General features: G+C 37.5%; 2 protein-coding genes across 5 annotated transcripts in view; both read left to right on the top strand.

Moving 5' to 3' along the window:
* The window catches only part of ACMSD (aminocarboxymuconate semialdehyde decarboxylase), a 52261-nt gene extending 44304 nt beyond the window's left edge, over positions 1–7957 (top strand). For both annotated transcript variants that reach the window (XM_019731143.2, XM_019731142.2), the window contains 2 exons: positions 4001–4099; positions 6968–7957. In XM_019731143.2, coding sequence (XP_019586702.2) covers positions 4001–4099; positions 6968–7030 — 162 coding nt within the window. In that variant the 3' untranslated portion in view covers positions 7031–7957. The remainder of the gene's footprint in view (positions 1–4000; positions 4100–6967) is intronic.
* Positions 7958–15203: 7246 nt separating this feature from the next.
* The window catches only part of CCNT2 (cyclin T2), a 41840-nt gene continuing 36216 nt past the window's right edge, over positions 15204–20827 (top strand). The window contains exons 1-2 of one of the 3 annotated variants that reach the window (XR_002137326.2): positions 15204–15407; positions 16191–16272. Coding sequence is in view for 2 of the 3 variants with exons in the window: in XM_019731145.2 (XP_019586704.1) it covers positions 15250–15407; positions 16191–16272 (240 nt within the window). In the remaining variant the exon portion in view is untranslated. The remainder of the gene's footprint in view (positions 15408–16190; positions 16273–20827) is intronic. The other 2 variants (XM_019731145.2, XM_019731146.2) reach the window with 2 other exon arrangements.

The raw sequence follows: 20827 nt of genomic DNA on the forward strand, positions 1-20827 counted from the left end.
AACACAATGTGGTATCAGCAGAGGATGGAATCGACTGGAAAGTACAGAAATACACTCACTCTTACTTGGTCAATTAATTTTTGACAAAGGTGCAAAAGCAATTAAATGGAGAGAGAAAAGCGTTTATATGCTGAAACAAGTAGCTATCCATACAGGTTAAATAATCAATCTTGACTCTACTTCACACCATATGCCAAACTTAATTTGAGGTTGGATTTTTTTTAATTATTATTTTTCATTTATAGTGGACATTCAATATTATTTTATATTAGTTTCAGGTGTACAGCCTAGTAATTAGGCACTTATGTAATTTATGCAGTGATACCCCTGATGTGTGAGGGTTTGGTTTGTAAGGCGCAGTGAGTGGTGCCAAAAACCTCAGTTCGCTGTAATGCTTCAGAGGTCACCCAGAACCCACAATCCTAAGACTTTTACCTTTTCCCAAGAAGGGAATAAAAGAGGTTGGATGATGACAGCAGTGCATGCTAGGCTTGAGCAAAATGAGTAAATAAATTTAGTAAAATGCAGGGGTCTCCCTGTTAAAGATGGTAGTTACAAATATAGATAAATAGGTATAGAAATACAGAAGTGTCTGTGTGTACACGCACGTACACACACACAGAGTTCTACATCGGCAATAATTATCCCATCTAGTGCCCAGATCTTGGTTTTAGATACCATTTTCCACTATAAGGAAGCTGGGCCACTCAGAGAAAAGGCTGATTTCAGGACAGAGAAAGTACAGAATGAGCTAGAACAACTTCCTGTGCATGAGAATAAGAAAGTACTCAGAATAACGGTATCATACTTAATGGTGAAAGACTGAAAGGTTCTGCCCTCACCCCTTCAATTCAGAATTGTACTGGAGATTTTAGGGCAATTAGGCAAGAAAACTAAATAAAAGGTTTACAGATTAGAAAGGAAGAAGCAAAATTATTTGCAGATAACATGACCTTGAATATAAAACATCCTAAGGAATCCACCAATAAACTATTAGGGCTAACAAACTGATTCAGCAAGGGTGTAGGGTACAGAATAAAATATAAATTTTATAAATACAAAATATTTGTATGTATAAATATTAATATAGAAAAATTAACTGTACTTATATGTACTAGCAATGAATTTGAGGAAATAATTTCATTTACAATAGCATCAAAAAGAAGAAAATACTGAGGATAAATTCAACTGAAGAAGTACAAGACTTGGACACTAAACTATAAAATGCTGTTGAAGAAAAGTAAAGAGACCTAAATAAATGAAGACATCCCACTGGTTGGAAAACAATATTATTAAATGGCAACACTCCCTAAAGTGATTTACAGATTCAATGCAATCCCTATAGAAAATCCAGGTGCCTTTTTTTTTTTGCAGGAATTGACAAGCTGATCCTAAAATTAATATGGAAATGCAAGGGACGTAAAATAGCCAAAACAATCTTAAGAAACAATAACAAAATTGGAGGACTCAAATTCCCAATTTTAAAACTTTCTACATAGATACAGTAATCAAAACTATGTGCTACTGGCATAAGGACAGATATAAAGGTCAACTGATTTATAACAAAAGTGTCAATACAATTCAATGTGCAAAAAATAGTCTTTTCAACATACTGTAGTGGGACAACTGGATATCCACATGCAAAAAAAATTAAGTTGACCCCTTCTTTACACCATACACAAAAATTAATAGCTCAATATGGATCAAAGACCAAAATGGAAGAACTAAATAGAAACTCTTAGAAAAAAACATAATTGTAAATCTTTGTGACCTTGGATTTGGCAATAATTTCTTAAATATGTATAATACCAACAGCACAAGCAACCAAAGAAAAAAACAGCCCTGATCAAATATTAAACAGCCCTTGATCAATATTTTTAAAATCTATCCATCAAAGGACACCACCAATACAGTGAAAAGACAACCCACAAAATGAAAAAAGTATTCGTAAATCATATATTGATAAGTCTCTACTATTCAGGAAACATAAACTCTTACAACTAAACAATAAAAAGAAAACAAATAGGCTTGCATAGACACAAGGGATCTGAATAGATATTTCTTCCAACACAGACAAATAGCCAATGAGCATATGAACAAGTGTTCAACATAATTAGTCCCTAGAGAAATACAAATAAAAACCACAGCAAGATACCACTTTACATACACTAGATGGGTATAACAAAAAAAGATGGACAATAATAAGTGTTGGTAAAGATTTGGAGAAATTAGAACCCTCATACATAGCTGGTGGGGATGTAGAATGCTGCAGCCACTGTGAAAAATAGTTTCTCAAAATGTCAAACATGGACTTACCATATGATGCAGCAATTCCATTCCCAGATATATAAGTAGGAGAAATGAAAACACATATTCACACAAGAGCTTGTACACAAATGTTTAGAGCAGCGTTATCATAATAGCCAAGAAGGAGAGACAACCCAAATGTCCATCATCTGAGTGAATAAACAAAATGTGGTATATCTACACAATGGAGTATTATTCAGCCGAAAAAGATAACTGATTTTCAGGCTACAAAATGAATGAACATTGAAATCACTACACTAAATGAAAGAAGGTGACATGTTGCATGATTTTATTTATATGAAATGCCCACAATAGGCAATTGCATAGACACAGAGGGTAAATTACTGTTTTCCGAGGGACTGGAAGGAGTGCCTGCTAATGGGTATGAGGTTTACTTTGGAGGTGACAAAAATGTTCTGGAATTAGATAATGGGGATGGTTACACAAATTCATGAATATACTAAAGCCCATTCAATTGTACACTTTTGAAAGGTGAATTTTTATGGTATGTGAATTACATATCAAAAAAAGAAGGGGGATCTCCTTCATCCCTAAATCCTACTGTTCTTTCCTGAAGGCAGCTAATGTTACTTGTTTCTTGGGTAGCTTTCCTGAAATAAACTGTATCATACAAACATGTATTCATATATCTATAGGTCCCTTGCTAAAAACACAAATATGAGCAATAGCAGGTACACTGTCCTGGATTCCCCCCCCCCCCCTTATAACTCCAAGATCATTCCTCTTTTACAATATAACGTGGCAATTGTTTCTGCTTCAACATATGTAAGTATTCCTCAGTCCTTTTTATTTTTGGACATGCTATAATTTAGTTACTAGTGTTCTGCTGCTACAAATAATGTTTAATTTCCTTGTATATATGTCTGTTACTGCCTATGAAAGGGACATGTTTCTAGAAGCAAAATTTCTGGTTGAAGATGTGTTTTTATTTTACTTTAATAGACTGCCATTATTGATCTAATGTCACCCTTTCTTACTAGAGTATGAGTTCTCTGAAGATAGGGACCATTTCTCTTTTGTTGACCAGGATAATCTAGATTCCAGCACATTGCCTGACATACTGCTTTAGATATTTGTAGATGGACAAGCCTGTGTGCTTTAACATACAGTGTCAAATGGAAATTTGAAGCTACATCATACAAAAAAACAGAAACCAATCCAGTTTATAGAGATAGAAATTGTTTGGGGGTTGGTTTTTTGTTTGTTTGGTTTTGTTTTGTTTCTGGTTTTTTTTTCTTTTCACCCAGTTGTTTTTTCCTTTTTGAACTCCAGCATGTTTTCAAAAATTGTGGGATCAATTGCAATGTATCATTCTAAGAAATACAGAATCCTTAATTTCATCTGAAGACATCAGCATGTTTTATTAAATAAATGCCTGCTTTTTATATTTGAGTATTCTTTATTTCAGTTATTGAGGAAAAAAAGAAGGGAGGGTGGGGGTTGATTTGCAACTTTAACAGACCTAACAGTGACATCTGCTGGAGAAAATGTCAGAATAAATTTTAAATCCATCAAATCTTTAAAATTTTAGAACAGTTTGTTCCCATTAATCAGGAAGAAATTTGATATTTTACAATAGGAATGCTTGTAATAATTAAATATAATTAAGTTTACAGGAGGTTCTTTGATGTTCTATAAAATTATAAAAATATATTTCCTTTCCTTTTTTCAGGATAAAGTCATTCTGGGAACCGATTACCCCTTTCCGTTAGGTGAGCTGGAACCGGGAAAATTGATAGAATCCATGGAAGAATTTGATGCGGGAACAAAGGTATATGCCTTTTACTTCATGGTCTTCTTCTTCCTCAGTTTCCTGCTCTAATTGTGTTTGGTTTTAGAGCATTTTGAACAGGGAACTATTACACTTAATATTCTTAGAACTGTTACTTGATCTCTAAAAATAGCTGAACTATTAAGCACAGAAAAAAGTTTAAAAGCTGATTGTGATAGCGTGGTACAGTGTCACATGTTTGCTGGATTTATCACGGTGATCACTTCTTTAGGTATATAAATGTGGAACAACTACTGTGTACACCTGAAACTAATATAATATTGTATGCTAACTGTATTTTTGATAAAAGAAATCTTTTTTAAAAAGTTTAAAAGCTGAAAATCAACCTAATACAACTAAATTCATGAAGACAAGAAAGAAAACTGTAAAGAAGCATATCAGAATAATATTTGTTTTTATATTAGATGAATAAGAAAAATGTTTAAATTTTTCCTTTAATATTTGTACAAATCTACCAGTCTCAAAATTTGTAATGATTCTAGTTGAGAATCATTGAGACTACATTGAGTTGAGAATATTGAGACTAAAGTCTTGATTAACAAGGACCCAAGGAACCAGAACCCTCAAGTAACTGGATTTTTTGTTCCAGCATTTGACTTTTAGGGTGGGTAAATGTGCCATCACGCTGCCATGCCTATTGTACCCGTTAGGGTCCTGAACCAAGATGAGCTAAAACGAGATGCATTGTCCTTAGGTTCCCTCTCCTCTGCTATCTCTTTCCCATTCCATCCCCACCTCCCAACAAGACAAGTTCTTCAGAGGGTTTTACCAACAATCACTACCAGGGGTCAGAGATGGCCAAAAATAAAAAGATGTGGTATATAAACTCTTAACAAATCTTACCCAAGTATTAGTCATACTCCTCGAGTAATACACAAGGAATTACACTCCTTGTGTAATTCACATACCATAAAGGAGTATGACTAATACTCCTTTAGAAGTATGGCTTGCTTCTAAACTAGAATCCAGAAGTTCTCTTGGACTCTAATTCTCTGGTTTAATCATTAAGGATATAGCTCATCAAATCTTCTCAGTAGGCCTTAAGCACATTAACAGATGCCAAGAAGAGTGCATTCTGATATTTACTCGTTGCAAGTTATCAACTGAGAAACCTGCAACTGCTTTATACAGGAAGTATGTCCTTTGGCACTAACCTTAAAGCAGTAAAAGTCTTGAATTGTTAAATATTTACTTATTAAAGTAGGAAAGTGTAATAAGAATCAAAATTAAACCAAAATCAGATTCTCCCAAGTCTCCTAAGAGTTTAATGGGATAATAATTATTATTTTATGCCTTTTATTCTTTAATTTTATGTGCTTATCACTTTCATGTTTTAAAAAATCTTGCATACAAATTTTATACTGTCACAAATTCAAAATGACATTTTCTACAAGGTTACTCATTGCAACATTGTTTGTAATAAGAGACTGAAAACAATCTACAAGGGAATAGTTATATAAGTAATAATATATCCATACCAGGGAATCTATACAGCCATAAAAAATGCTAAAAATCAATTTCCAAGATAAATTAAGTTAAAAAAAGCAAGATGCCAAATAATGTGTATAGTATCCTTCCATTTGTGCATACCCATTTATGAAAAAGAGTATCTACATACCTAAATATAAGTATTTGCTGATATATACTTAAAATATCTCTGGAAGAACAGACAAGAAACTGATAACTCTGGAAAGATCGTATCCATTTTATACATTTTGCATTTTGAGCCATGTGAATGTAAATTTCACTAAAAATTTTTTTAATGAAATAAATCCACTTGATGAAAAAAAAGGGGGGAGGTAGACAGGCAGATGGCTTCTCCCATATAGATGCAGAGGAGGAAAACAAGACTTAGGGGTTGAGTGATTTGTCAAATGGAATATATCTGTTGGATTACAGCACACGCACCCAACCCCAAATCTCCTGACTCGGGCATCAGATCTCCAGTCAACTTACCAAAGTGTATCTCCTCCAGAGGGTTTTTGGTACCAACCTGTTTGTAAAAGCAAAGCAAAGGGTTTCTCAGAGCAGCACATTGCTTCTAAGATCTTCCTTTAGAGGAGGATGGCCCAAGTGTGGATCAGGGAAAAACCCTGCCACAAACCGCTAATTCTTCAAAGCTGTGTAAGAACCTTGAAGTGATCATAATATATAGATGTACATTAATGGTATGGATGTTATACAACGCATACATGTTTCCTTCCACCCTCAGCTGCCCTTCGCAAGCTGGACATGTGTCAGTTAGGATATCACAGAGTTACCCTCAAGTCACAGGAGTTCTTTCTGTGGAGTTGATCTAGTCTATAGCTTGGGAGAAAGTGAAGGAAAATTTGGCAGTCCTTTTCTCGTGTGAAACTGATAAATGCACATATTTGTAAAATATTCTGAGATTCTTCATCTATAGCACTTTTGTTGCTCCAAAAGAGCTTACCTTTCCTATGGAGCCATGTGAAAGGACAACACATATGACTTCTGGGCACTGTTCCCAGCTCTCTTGTCCCACAGTCCTACATTGTACCTTTTCTCTGTTTTGCCTCCAAATAGTCCTTAAAACCCATTGGGGGTCCTGTAGAGGTTTCCAAAGAAGGACATTTTCCTAAGAGGGCTCTCTCCCTAATAATTTTCCTCCTTTCCTCCTACAACTAAGTTTTAAACTTAGATTTAAAACAGTATGGCAAAAAATGGGTCAAGAGGATTTGGGTAAAAAGTTCATTGCTTAACCTGCTAATATTTTTCTCACATTGGGGAACTGATTTTTATAAAACCTGATAAAGACACTCAATAAAGTACTTAAAAACTAACTATTAAATAATGCTTTAAAATAAAACTTTTTCTTATCTTTTTCAGCATAAACTCAAAGCTGGCAACGCCCTAACATTTTTGGGTCTTGAGAGAAAACAATTTGAATGACTGAATGACAGAGGCAACCTTTCAAGAAGATATTTTATTTTTGTTTTTAAATATGTATCACACATACATTACCAAAATCCAATTTTGAACCATTTTATCCAGAAATAGAATATGTCTGAGTATCCTAAATTATTCATAACAAAAATGACTCACGTGTTTTCACTCTGAAAAGCAGTCCATTATTTCATGTGTAAATCAAAAATGATTTTCCCAGCACTTTTAAAATTCATGGCAGAAGTAAAAAGCAAAATGTCACTAATGCTTTATATGGAGAAAGACTCATCCTAGAGGGCTCAAGGATGTTCTCCACTTTGGGCAAGTATATGTGACGAGGGCCTCAATGACCTGTTTTTATTACTTCAAATACCTTTCATTAGCCCAGAGCTGGGTTGGGAATAAATAAATGATGGACATATTCTATCACCTCCATGAGTTTATAGTCCAAATAAGGAGGCAAGACATATGTACATGTAACAATGACGAAGCAATATAACATGAGTATCACAGAAGTTTCAGTAAGAAAAATTCATCTGGACCCAAAACTGTTGGGAAGATCTTTACAGAAGCTGGAACTTGGGCTGAGTCTGGAATAATATATAAGGCTTATTTAGAGTTGGAGATGGTAAACATATAGGAAGGCAAAACTATGGGAACACAGGTTTCAGACTGAATGAGAACTTACCTATTCTGGAGAAAAGTCCCAGCCTGTAAGTTACTTCTACCAGAAGCTCTTTTAAAGTACTGAGCAGAATGTGTAAAGCTAACTGTGGAGATTGAGCAGGGCGAGAGCAGCCTGTTCTACTCTCTTCATTAATGGTCCCATCTGGACTTGCTGAAAATGAACTTGGTCCTGGGAGGGGTGATGACCATCTGTGATTCGGGTACCTCTGGCTGAATTCCAAAATCAAATATCATTTTTCAAAAGTACCTCTTGCCTTCGATTCATTAATACTTCTTTTCCCTTCTATTAGCCCAGAAAATCAAGGTTTCAGCATTGGCATATAATTTGTGCTAATATAATTTTTGCTAAATTACACCCATTCCATTATTTTCACTTTAGTTTATTACGCCATCTCTTTCTTGCTTCTCCTGTTGCTTTTTAGAATTTTATCCACCCACCACTCTCTGCTTATTATTCCAATTTGCCTAAAAAGAAAAACAAAGTTGAACCAAATAGCTATGTATTCACAGAGTGTTTATGTGATGTGTCAGGGCTGTAAGATTGTTCCAGGCACTGGGGTTATAGAAATAAATAAAAAGGATAAAATTCCTTCTTTGATGAAGCCTACAATCTGGAGGGTAAGAAACATAAATAAAGGAGGGAGGGAGGAAAGCGAAAGGAGGAATTCAGAGGAGGGAAAGAAAAAAGAAGGAAGGAAATTATTCTTATATTGATAAACACTATGAAAAAATTAAAAACAGGGAAATGTATGGAGAGTGACTAAGGGAAGAATGGGGAATAAAACATTAAATTGTGGACCAGAGAAAGCCTCTTTAAAGAGGATGTTGACCTAATACTTGAATGATAGAAAAGTCATAGTTAGAAAGCCCTTCTCTACACCCAAATTAAAGAGGACTTCACTCATCTGTTCTTCCAGTACCTGCATAGTTTAAGTTTCTTATAGTTAAATGTTTGATACAATCGATGTTGGGGTTATTCTTATGTATGATGTGGGAAATGAATCTAATTTTTTTTTAAAGATTTTATTGGGGAAGAGGAACCGGACTTTATTGGGGAACAGTGGGTACTTCCAGGACTTTTTCCAAGTCAAGTTGTTGTCCTTTCAATCTTAGTTCAGCTCCAGGTCCAGTTGCTGTTGTTAGTTGCAGGGGGTGCAGCCAACCATCCCCCATGGGAGTTGAACTGGCAACCCTGTGGTAGAGAGGACGTGCTCCAACCAACTGAGCCATCCGGGAGCTCAGCTCAATATGCCGTGTTCAATCTTAGTTGCAGGGGGCGTTGCTCACCATCCCTTGTGGGAGTCGAGGAATCGAACTGGCAACCTGGTGGTTGAGAGCCCACTGGCCCATGTGGGAATCAAACGGGCAGCCTTCGGAGTTAGGAGCACGGAGCTCCAACTGCCTGAGCCAGCAGGCCAGACCAATCTAATTTTATTGTAGCATTATTTGTTATTGCAAAATATTGGAAATTATAAGTATTGTCCAAATGTAGATTGATTGAACAAGCTATGGTGTGCACACATGTACACACATGCACATACATAAACACACAGATACTAGGGGTCAACCTTGATTTATTTCCTTGCCTTCCTCCTTCTTCCTTACATTCAATCCATCAAGTGCTGTTAGTTCTACTTACCACATCTCACATCCCCATTCTACTAATCTTGCCCAAGTTGCCATCATGTCTTGCCTAGTCTCCCTACGACCATTCTTGACCCCCTTAAATAATTTTCTACACAACTGTTAATGTGGTTTTAAAAAAAAAAAATTAACAAGTCAGAGCATATCACAGACCTATTGCTAAAACTCCAATGGCTTCCTATGAAACTTAACATAAAAATAATCTCTTGACCATGGCCTACTTATCTGGCCAACTTTCCAGCTTCATATCCCACCTCTCCCATTGCCCACAAGCTCTGCTACAAGCTCTTTCCTGCCTAAAATCAATAAGGAAACATTGGCCTTAAACAACACATCAGACCAGTTCGACTTAACAGATACATACAAAACATTCCATCCAAAAGCGACAGAATACACATTCTCCTGGAAACATCATATATTCAACCACAAAACAAGTCTTAATAAATTTAATAAGGTTTAAATCATATGAAGCATCTTTACCAAACACAACAGTATGAAACTAGAAATCAATTTCAAGAAGAAAACTGGAAAATTCACAAATATATGGAGATTAAACAACATGCTACTGAATAACCTATGGGTCAAAGAAGAAATCAAAAGAGAAACCCAAAAATACTTTGAGACAAATGAAACTGGAAATACAACATACCAAAACGTATGGGATGCAGTAAAAGCAGTTCTAAGAGGGAAGTTCATAGCAATAAATGCCTATATTAGTAAACAAGAAAAATCTCAAATAAACAACCTAACTATACCTCAAAGGACTGAAAAAAAGAAAGAAAAGGAATGAATGAAGCCCAAAGTTAGTAGAAGGAAAGAAATAACAAATATCAGAGTGGAAATAAATGAGAGACTAAAAAGACAATAGAAAGATCAATGAAACCAGGCCTTTTCTGTGCCCATAACCCTGAGGACATTTAGCCTCTGAGATGTAGTTAATGGTATTAAATTCATGCATACTTTAGACATGCTTTGACTCCCAGTTTTTTTACTTGAGCAGCTGGGTAGATTTATGATGAGGCAGACAATGGGATAAACAGGTTTGGGAAGGAAGAGAATCAACAGTTCTGTTGTTGGACTTCTTATATTTCAGATACCTGTTGGACATTTAAGTAGGAATGTGCAGTAAGCAGTTAGGTACACTAGTCTGGAGAGTTCCGAGAGAGGTTGGGGAGAGGTCATCAGTATACAGAAGGTATTTAAAGAAATGAGACAATGAAATCACCTGGAGAAAAAGTAGAGGAGAAAAACCAAAAGAACCTAGGACTAATTCCTGGGATTTGGCAATACTTAGAGGTTAGGTGAGAAACCAGCATTGGGCACTGAGTGAAATAAGAGGAAAACCAGAAAAAAATGTGGTATTCTGAAGTCAAGGGAAGACAATGTTTTAAGAAGTCCTAACAGCTTTAGGCATTAAACAAAAAAAAAATTTAAAGCTATACTACTATGGTACTTTAGAGAATCATATGCCCCAAATGTAACTCAATACCTTTATCCCAAAAGTTAGTTCCACTTCCTATACTATCAACTCTGATTAAGGGCACCACCCAGTCACCTAAATCCTCTCTTTCACCCATATAAAATATGTCATAAATCCAATAGATCCTACCACTTTTATATCTTTCATATCTTATCTATTCTTTCTTCCCTATGGTTCCTAACTGAATTCAGGTCCTCATCTCTCACCAGGACTATCGACATAATCTCTTCTCTATATTAGACTCTGGGCTTAATCTGGTACAATCCATCTTCACCCTGTTGCCAGGGGAAAATTTCCAAAGGACACATCTAATCATATTTCTCTCTCTCTTTAAATTCTTCAAGACCTAAAGTGATGGTTTCTAGGCTTTGGGATTTCATTGATCAGTAGCTCCCATCCTTAAAAATTGTACTGGTACGTCTGTAAGAGCACACTTCTCATTTTGAATTACAATTGCTATTTTCCCACTAGACTGGGACTTCCTGGAGAGCAGGAACTATGCTTTCATTCACTCATTTGCATGCATTCAAAATATTTATTGAGTGCCTGCTACATATCGAGAACCATCCTGGGCCGGCCCAGTGGCTCAGGCAGTTAGAGCTCCACGCCCCTAACTCCGAAGGCTGCCGGTTCGATTCCCACATGGGCCAGTGAGCTTTCAACCACAAGGTTGCCAGTTTGATTCCTCGACTTCCACAAGGGATGGTGGCCAGCACCCCCTGCAACTAAAATTGAACACGGCACCTTGAGCTGAGCTGCCACTGAGCTCCCGGAGGGCTCAGTTGGTTGGACCCCGTCCTCTCAACCACAAGGTTGCCGGTTTCGACTCCCACAAGGGATGGTGGGCTGCGCCCCCTGCAACTAGAAAACAGCAACTGGACCTGGAGCTGAGCTCTGCCCTCCACAACTAAGACTGAAACGACAACAACTTGAAGCTGAACGGCACCGTCCACAACTAAGATTGAAGGGACAACTTGACTTGGAAAAAAGGCCTGGAATTATACACTGTTCCCCAATAAAGTCCGGTTCCCCTTCCCCAATAAAATCTTTAAAAAAAAAATAAATAAAATAAAAACCATCCTAGGTGCTGGAGTAATGTAAGTAAAAATGAACATGATTCCTTCCCTCAGTGGTGCTTATAATCTAGTTAGGGAGACAGGTATCAAATAAGCAACCAATCAATATAAAACTACTACAATGACAAGAGCTATGAAGGAGCACACAGTGTGTAGAGAGTTTATAATAAAGGATTTGGCCTAGTCAGAGTTGGAGAGAGACTTTTTTGAAAGAAGTGTTGGTTAAGCTGGTGTTGGAAAGAGCAGACAAAAGCTAAAAGTTAAAGAGACAAAGAGGAGAGGGAAGAGTATTCAACACAGAGAAAACAGCATAAATAAAAGCCTTATGGCAGGAGAGAACACAGCAAGAAATAAGGCCACTGAAGTAAGAAAGCAAGACATTCTTGGTATAAATTGGCAAGATCACATGGGGTCATAGGTAAGCTGAGGAATTTTGTCTATCAAAAAGCAATGAGGTTTTTAAGTAGGGGATGACATAACTAGAGTTGAATTTTGAAAAGAAACTGCTAGGTAGAGTATTCTTGGTTAGCAGTTTTTTTCTTTCAGCACTTTGATGCCTTCTTTTTGATAGCTGACTAGTATTTCACTGCATAGATGTATCGTTATCATCAAATCCTCAATTCACGAACAATCATGCAATTATGAACAGCTACTGAGAATATCCTTATGACATGATGTTGAACATGTTTTCATGTGCCTATTTGCCATCTGTGTATTTATATTTTGAGTGTTCACTTCTTTAGCCCATTTTCAAAATGAGTTCTTTGTTTTCTTTGTTGAGTTTTATGAGTTCCTTGTGTATTTTGGACACAAGTCCTTTATCAGATATGTAGTTTGCAAAAATTTTCTCCTTGTATTTTCACTCTCAACAGCGTCTTTTGCAGAACAGAAGTCTATTTTTAATGAAGTCCAACTTAATTTTTTCTTTCATGGGTCATGCTTTTGCTGTTGTACCTAAAAACTCATTGCCAAACACAAGGTCGACTAGATTTTCTCCTGTGTTATCTTCTAGAAGTTTTATAGTTTTTCATTTTACATTTAGGGCTATAATCAATGTAGAGTTAATTTTTGTGAAAGGTGTTAAGGTCTGTGTCTAGATTTTTTTTTTTTTGCATATGAATGTCCACTTGTTCTAGCACCATTTTTTGAAAAGGTTATCCTTTCTCAATTGAACTGTCTTTGCTCCTTTGTCAAAGATCAGTTGACTGTATTTATGGGGGTCTATTTCTGGGCTCTCTACTCTGGTCCATTGATTGCTAGGTCTTTTCTTTTGCCAACATATGCTATTTTTATTACGGTAGCTTTGAGGTTGGGTAGTTTCAGTCCAACTTTTTCTTTGATATTGGGTTAGATATTTTGGGTCTTTTGCTTTCCCACCTAAACTTTAGAATCATTTTTTTTTTATATTTACAAAATAACTTGCTAAATTTTTTATTGGGATTGCATTGAGTCTATAACTCAAGTTCGGAAGAATTGACATCTCATGATATTGTCTTCTAATCCATGAACTCAGAATAGCGTTCCATTTCCTTAATGAGTATTTTGTAGTTTTCTACATATATATATCCTGCACATATTTTAGATTCATGCCCAAGTATTACTTTTTGTAAATGGTACTGTGTTCTTAATTTCAAATTTCAATTATGCATTGCTGGTATATAGGAAAGCAATTGACTCTTACATACTAAACTTGTATCTTATAATCTTGCTATAATCACTTATTTCAACATTTTTTACACTTTGAAGATTTTCTACATAAACAATTGTCATCTGTGAACAAAGTCAGTTTTATTTCTGCCTTCCCAATCTGTTCACCTTTTATTTCCTTTTCTTTTCTTATTGTATTAGCTAGGACTTCCAGTACAATGTTGAAAGGAGTGGAGAGGGGATATCCTTGCCTTAGCACAAAAGCTTCTAATTTCTCACCACCAAGTATGATGCAAGCTGCAGGATTTTGTAAGTGTTCTTTATCAAGTCGAGGAAGTTCTCTTCTATTCCTAATTCATTTAGAGCTTTTATCATTAATGAGTGTTGGAGGTAGACACTTTATAAACTTTCCTTTACATCAATCTATCCTGGAACTTTTAAACACCGTAAGATTTGAGACAAGCAATGTAGGTAAGAAATTAAGTTATATAGACAACTGTTCATAACTACCTACTGCAACCAAATCAATAGCTCAACACTGTAGTGTAAAGGGGACAGACTGAACCACGATACAGCAGTATAATGAATATAGGACCCCCAAAACAATGACAAAAGCCTAGAGTTTTAATCAGGAACTCATTTAAAAATATCAATTGCCTTTCAAAAAAAGTATGTCTGCCTATACTCTAGTCTTTGGCAAATAGTTAACACCTAGAAACTTTTTTCATACACAATGGGTATTAGCTCAGAGTGGAGCTCTACAGTATTTTCTTACAGGGACACAGAGGTTAGTAAACAGTTATGTGCGGTGTTACTGTATTAAATACCAAAATATAATAAAACTTTTTACTGTCCCTTCTGTATTACTGCTTCTCCTAACCTTCTCTTTTAAATCGTAGCGGGGTTTAATAACACATTATTGTTACGGCCTCAAACCCTAGTCTACAAACTCAGCCCTTCCGGTTACTAACCGGTAACCTTTGGCAAGCAATTAAAAAAGAAAATAAACCCACGGCCTGCGTGGTTGTGGGATTCAAACAAGATAACGTAGGGAAAAAACACTCCAATGCGACACAAACGTGGAGCGTTGTTCCTGATGCACTTTCCCAGGTAGGTCCTTCTCACAGCCTCCGGTGGAGCGGAGAGCATTTGTCATAGACACGGGAGTCGAAAGCCTACTGACCAGACCAACGTTACAGAAAAGTGGTGGCGGCGGCGTGGCGTCGACAGAACGAGGTGTTAACGCTCCTGGCCCAAGAACCGCCCGAATTTCGGAATCCACGCCCAAGCCCACAGCGCAGCCGCCCGCCCGCCACTCACACCGGCCGACCCCAAGCCAGCCTCTTCTCTCCTCCCCGCCCCTTGGCCCCACCACTTCTACACCCGGCATGCACCGCGCCGACCTTCCTTCCGCCAACCCCCACCGTCGGGCGCCTCCAAGTGACACGCGACGCGGAGCATTGTGGTCCTGTGCGTGAGAGCAAAGCCCGGGACAGGAAAAAGAAAGCAAAACACCAACGCAAACCGGTAGAGCGGTCCCCGCGCACGCGCACGGGCGGCGGCGAGGGTGAAAAGGGGCGGGTCGTGGTCTACGGCGAGCGGAGTGGGGCGGGGTCGCGCGGCCTTGGCGGGGAGTCCGCGAGCCGGGAGGGGCGGGGGTGGGTGAGGGAGCGGGCGGAGGAGGAAGTGTCATGGCGTCGGGCCGTGGAGGTTCTTCTCGCTGGTTCTTTACTCGGGAACAGCTGGAGAACACGCCGAGCCGCCGCTGCGGAGTGGAGGCGGATAAAGAGCTCTCGTACAGACAGCAGGCGGCCAACCTCATCCAGGACATGGGACAGCGTCTCAATGTGTATCCTTTCCAATTCTTGGCCCTCCGCCGCTCACGCCCTGTCCCCCTCACTATTCGCCCGGTCGCCGGGCCTGGTGTCCCGCGAACATGGCGCTCGGCCTTCGGTGGGCCTCGGCGGCGCTGTAAGGGAAGGCAGGCTCAGGCTCGTAAGGCTGCGAACGTCCCCCGGAGGAGGAGAGGAGTCCGGGATCGCGGGGTGGGAGGCTGCGTTGTGTAATCTGTGTGGGGCCGCGCGTGGTCGCGGCGGGGGATGGAAGTGCCGCCGCGGCGAGAGGGGACTCCTAGGGATTATCGCAGAGAAGAGGCGGCTGCCTGGACTTCTCGTCCGAGCAGGGATTGAAAGGTGGGCGGGTTAGCTGTGCTGAAAGGCGTTAAGTGTTCGCAGCCTTTCCCCGCGTTCCTCGCCTGTTTGATGGCGGTTCTCTTGTACCTTGGGAGCGCACTGGAGGTCTTTATGTTCTTGGCGTGGTTTTGTAGGCGTGTGCGCGCGCGTTTTAACTGATTTTGAGTTTAGTCAGTTGTAGCCATTGATAAATCCTTCCTCGGCTCGCATAATAGCAATATTAGAGGGAAACAGCAGTTGTTACTATTCCTATTTGGTGTGGAGCCTTCTCCCCTCCCCCGCACGGGGTTTTATTTATTTATTTTCTTACAGGTTTGGGTTTGTTTTGTGTGAACGGGAGGCATTGGAAGAGAACTGTAGGTCGGGAATTTTCCATCAAAATTGTTTTGGAAATGAGACCATGTTTTTCTCAGATCTATTTCCTAAATGTTACGATTCAGCTCTCAGCTTACAATAAACACTGCGATTGTTTATATGCACAGGTTTTATATGTACCATTCTTTCACCAAGTTCAATAGAAATGTAAGTACTATTTTATTTTCTGTTTTTACTACAACCAAATTTGCAGTAAACCGTTATGCAGGGAAAAGTTGGTTATGGATTTTACTGTTGGATTTAGTGTTCCAAGATAACAGTGAAGATAAAGCTAGTGATGAACGTTTTGCTTCAAATGCTGGACTTCTGGTTTGTTTTTTAAATTTTTGGTGACAAGCTGCCAGGCACTGGGTTAGGCTCTGCTAGGTCTTTTGAGCTAAAAGATAAATAAGAAACATTTCTTTACTCAAAGGATTATTAGGTTGGTATTCATTTAAATCTTATACTTTTGAATAATTTCAAAAGGTAATGTATAATGTAATTTGAGCAAGCGTAGTCATCCTATTGTACATCTTAATTGTGTTAGACTGCTGTCATTTCAAATACTATGAAGTGAGCTTAATGTAATTGGAACTAAGTGTAATTAGTTTGAAATTATCTTTTGAAAGAGTTAAATGTTTAGCAGAAATTTTTCATTTGCTAACACAATTTCTGAAGGTGTCAAAAGTAGCTGTTTATCACACAGTAGCATTTGTTGTCTACTTGAACTTCTGGTGATTGAAATGTCAAATCTTGCTCAAACATACTATGTCAGAGGTGTGTGTGTGTCTCTGTGTGTGTGTGTATATGTGTGTTAGTTTTGAAGTAAAACTTATTCTCCAATACTAAGGCAATCATTTTGAACATAATCTGTAAATCTTGGCAAATTGAGTAATGGCGTTTCGTTGAAGTTTTTATTTTAAGTTATGAAAGATGTGAATTTGATGTCAGTTCTTTTCAGAGTAGCATCCATACTGTGTTGCATCTGTTAAAAAAGAAAATTTTGTATTGTTTAGAAATGTTTATTCCTACATTTTCACTGTATTTTTTGTCTTTTTATCACAGCTAATTTAAGAATGCTATTCTGCAAGGTGTGTGTGTAGAAAAATGGACCATCGAAGACTTTATACTATTTGTGGACTGTTATTAGGACCTTTTTGCTAAGAAAACAATGTTTGAAAAGGTCCTTAAAATATTTTTTTTGAATTGGAAGGAAAAGATAATTTAGATTAATTCCTATTTTAATCTCTTGATCATAAGTCTGACTTGGTTTACTAGAGTGGCATATAGGTTTGTCTTGAACATTATTTTTTGTATACATTTTGGTCTCTTGCAGTCTTAGTTGCTTCTACTCTTCCTCTTTTAAATCTGCATGATTCTTGATCCATTTTCGTAGTTAATGTCTTATGCAGACTTAGGTCAATGATGGTGTTATGGAAGAGAGAGGAAGCCTTTTTGGTAATGACATTTAGATTGAGAGAATTACATTTTTATTTAAATTGGCTCCAATGGCAGTAGTGAACTAATGAATACTAATATAAATGTGGCTTCTCATAAGTAGCCCTGGAAAACGCTGGTAGAAATCACAAGTCAAAATACTTCTGTAAATTCTTTATGTGGCTACAGATGTACCATTTGCTGAATCAGGCTCCTTTTCTACTTCCAGTAAGTGATCTCACCACAGGATTACACTTCTCTTTGAACCCTCCCTCTTTCATAATTTGTCTCTATGGACTGGTTGGTGTGCTTTAAAACGAATATTTTGCCTACAGCCAAAATTCACAGCTTTAACTTCAAGTTAACTGGTGAAGTCCAGGTCACTTGATTTAAACTTTCACTATTTTATTTAAATGCCATCGTTCAATAAAAAAGCTAGAGTATTTTTATTACCTTATTTAGTGTCTTATATGTGTATGAAGGTAAACTTCAGCATTTTACATTGAGTCGTTATTAGCAGAATGAAATCTGGTTGTAATTTCTATTTTGAAAAGTAACATTGCACTCTTCATATCTAACTGTTGTCTTTTTGTTTTGTTTTTTGTCTTTGCTATTGTATCCAAAGTGGGTTTTAAGTTTCTGTGTGAGCACTTGCATCACTTGCATAGCCTCACTCCTATCTTTCCCCCCCTATTCTTTTAGGGTAAAGGGAGTGGTCTTATTGAATGTGAGTCACTTTTAAATTCAGACTCCCTGACATCATTGGGAAAAATATTTTATAGGATTATAATGGAATAACATAGTAAACTTACAAAAAGCGTGAGCCTTCACCACAAAGTAAACTGAACACCATTCCCTAAATTAAACTCTAAGAAGCTAAGATGTTAGTGACAAACTCTCATCCAGCTTTATAAGTATCATGCATTGATTATATTAAAACTTTTTTTGATGTTTATGTGGCTTCATTTTCCTACATTGACAAATTTAAAAAATAAAAAATCCTTTAAAACTCAAGTGCTATTTGTATTTAAGAATAAAATTAGTGTTATGTTGGGTGATTTGGAAACTGTCCTTTATCGAGTTCTATTGTTACTTACTCTTAGAGCGTTTGATCACTATCAACAGTAAATGACTTTTATATGTAACCAGTCAGATAAATCTACCCTTTGCTCACTGGATGTTGTGAGGTTTATGTAATTGGGATTAGTAATTAAAGAATGGCTTTGCTGGATCCAGCTCAAGATAAATCTAGTAAAATATAAAAAGCCTTAGAGTCAACAGTGCCTCCAAGGTATATACTGTGGGAGAGCATCCTCTCTCCTAGGTCAGTCTTAGAATAGATACTGACCCAGCTTCTGTTAGAAACTGTTCATTTGGTTAGACAAGTTTATGATGCATTTGGTTCTTATATTAATTCCAAATCTAATGAGTTCTCTTAAGATCAGGTTGTAAAGAGCACACACTTTTCTGAGTATTTTGTTGGTCATGGTCTATTCTTATGGCACCTCTCCAATTCACATGGTCATTTTAATATTCTCTTTACTTTCCTTAGTTCCTTTGCTACTTTTTTGACCTGCAGCAATCAGAACTGTATATAATATGCCAAATTTAAATGTGTTGTAATTCCTTTTAAGGTCTCAAGAGTACATGGTTAGTTAAGGACAGTATGCAGGACTTGTGATTTTAAGGAATGACTACAGTGACTTCTAAGAATGTATCATCTATCTCATATCTTGAGTTTGATTTTATGTATATAAGTTAGATTGCTACACATAAGCAGACTTGTATTTGCTTGTGCTGAATTTTATTACGTGCCACTTTTTGCTTACAGTCTATAATCTTTCTCAGTTGACTTGGCTCTTGACTAGTAGATCATTTGAAAATTTGAGGATGTTCTTTTTGCATTCCTTTCTTTCTCTGTAAAGACTTAAATCATAAAGGAAAGCCATTCTTTTATCTATCTAGAGAAGTGCCCACTCTCCCTGATCTTTGTCTGATAATATAGCATTCTGCCATTATAATTTTTAATAATAGTCCTTGGCAATATAAGTTTATCCAAGACTTTTTAAAAAGTAGATTTTATCCATTTTACACTGTGCTTGTTTATACTCAAGTTCCCTTAAAATTATCATACACGATTGCGTTTTGTGAAAGAAAACCAACATTTCCGGGGAATTGGTTAGCTAACGGGTCTTGTTTAAATGTTTACTATGAAAGCCCGAAATTTCTCTCAAAGGTAGGACTACAGATAAAGATAAATGTAAAAACATCCCACCCCCAACACACACACATATTCAAACTAGAAGGTAATGACTATCAGGGCAGGGAGCTTTTTGTTTGTTTTCTTTCTTTTTGGCTTTACTTACTGTTGTATTACCAGTACCTTTCATAGAGCAGATATTCAGCAACTATTTGTCAATAGAATGGATCAAATCTTACTGCTCACAGTTCTATTGAATGAATCCTTAAACATTTTTCTATATGTATGTCCTCCCCACATAGACACACTTGGGATGTTTTCTTTCATTATTGAAAGCTTATGTAGACATATGGTAAATGAAAACGGTAGGAAAAGGTATATGATAAATGTCCCTCCAATCCAAGGGTCTAAGCCCCCTACTCTACAGCATTTGCTATTACAGTGTTTGTGTACCCTTTCAGAAACACATTTTGCTTGTGAAGCCATATGTGTAAAGATCTTCTTCAGCACAGAAAAGCCCCGTCCCCCCCAGTTCTTGGCATACAGCAGCATATGAGAACATAAAAAAATTGGATTGGTTCTACTTAGGTTTAGTTGTGGCTACTTCAGGGGAAGTAATTTTTAAGACGGCAGCAGAAGGGATAGTATATGAGGTGTGATTTTTAAAAATATATAGTGAATGTTTAAATTAAAAAAAAAGTTGTCACAGTAAAAGACATTGCCATTAACCCCCCCCCCCCCCAAAATATCCCCTCTTGCTTCAAACACACTTATCCCATTGTTCTTGCCACTTTCTGAAGCAGTTCTGGAAGTCCTCTTTTCGTGTCTTTAGTTGCACTGTCATGGCTGCCTCGATGTCCTGAATTGATCAAAATGTTTACCTTTCATGGTCATTTTGACTTTGGGGAAGAGCCAAAAGTTGCACAGTGCCAGATCTGGTGAGTAAAGTGGATGAGGACACACTGTAATATTTTTGTTTGACAAATTGCCGTACCAGGCCAGCCCAGTGGCTCAGGTGGTTGGAGCGCCATGCTCCTAACACCAAGGTAGCGGGTTCAATTCCCACTTGGACCAGTGAGCTGCACC

This window comes from Rhinolophus sinicus, linkage group LG01, assembly GCF_036562045.2.
Source record: "Rhinolophus sinicus isolate RSC01 linkage group LG01, ASM3656204v1, whole genome shotgun sequence".
Classification (NCBI taxonomy): Eukaryota; Metazoa; Chordata; class Mammalia; order Chiroptera; family Rhinolophidae; genus Rhinolophus; species Rhinolophus sinicus.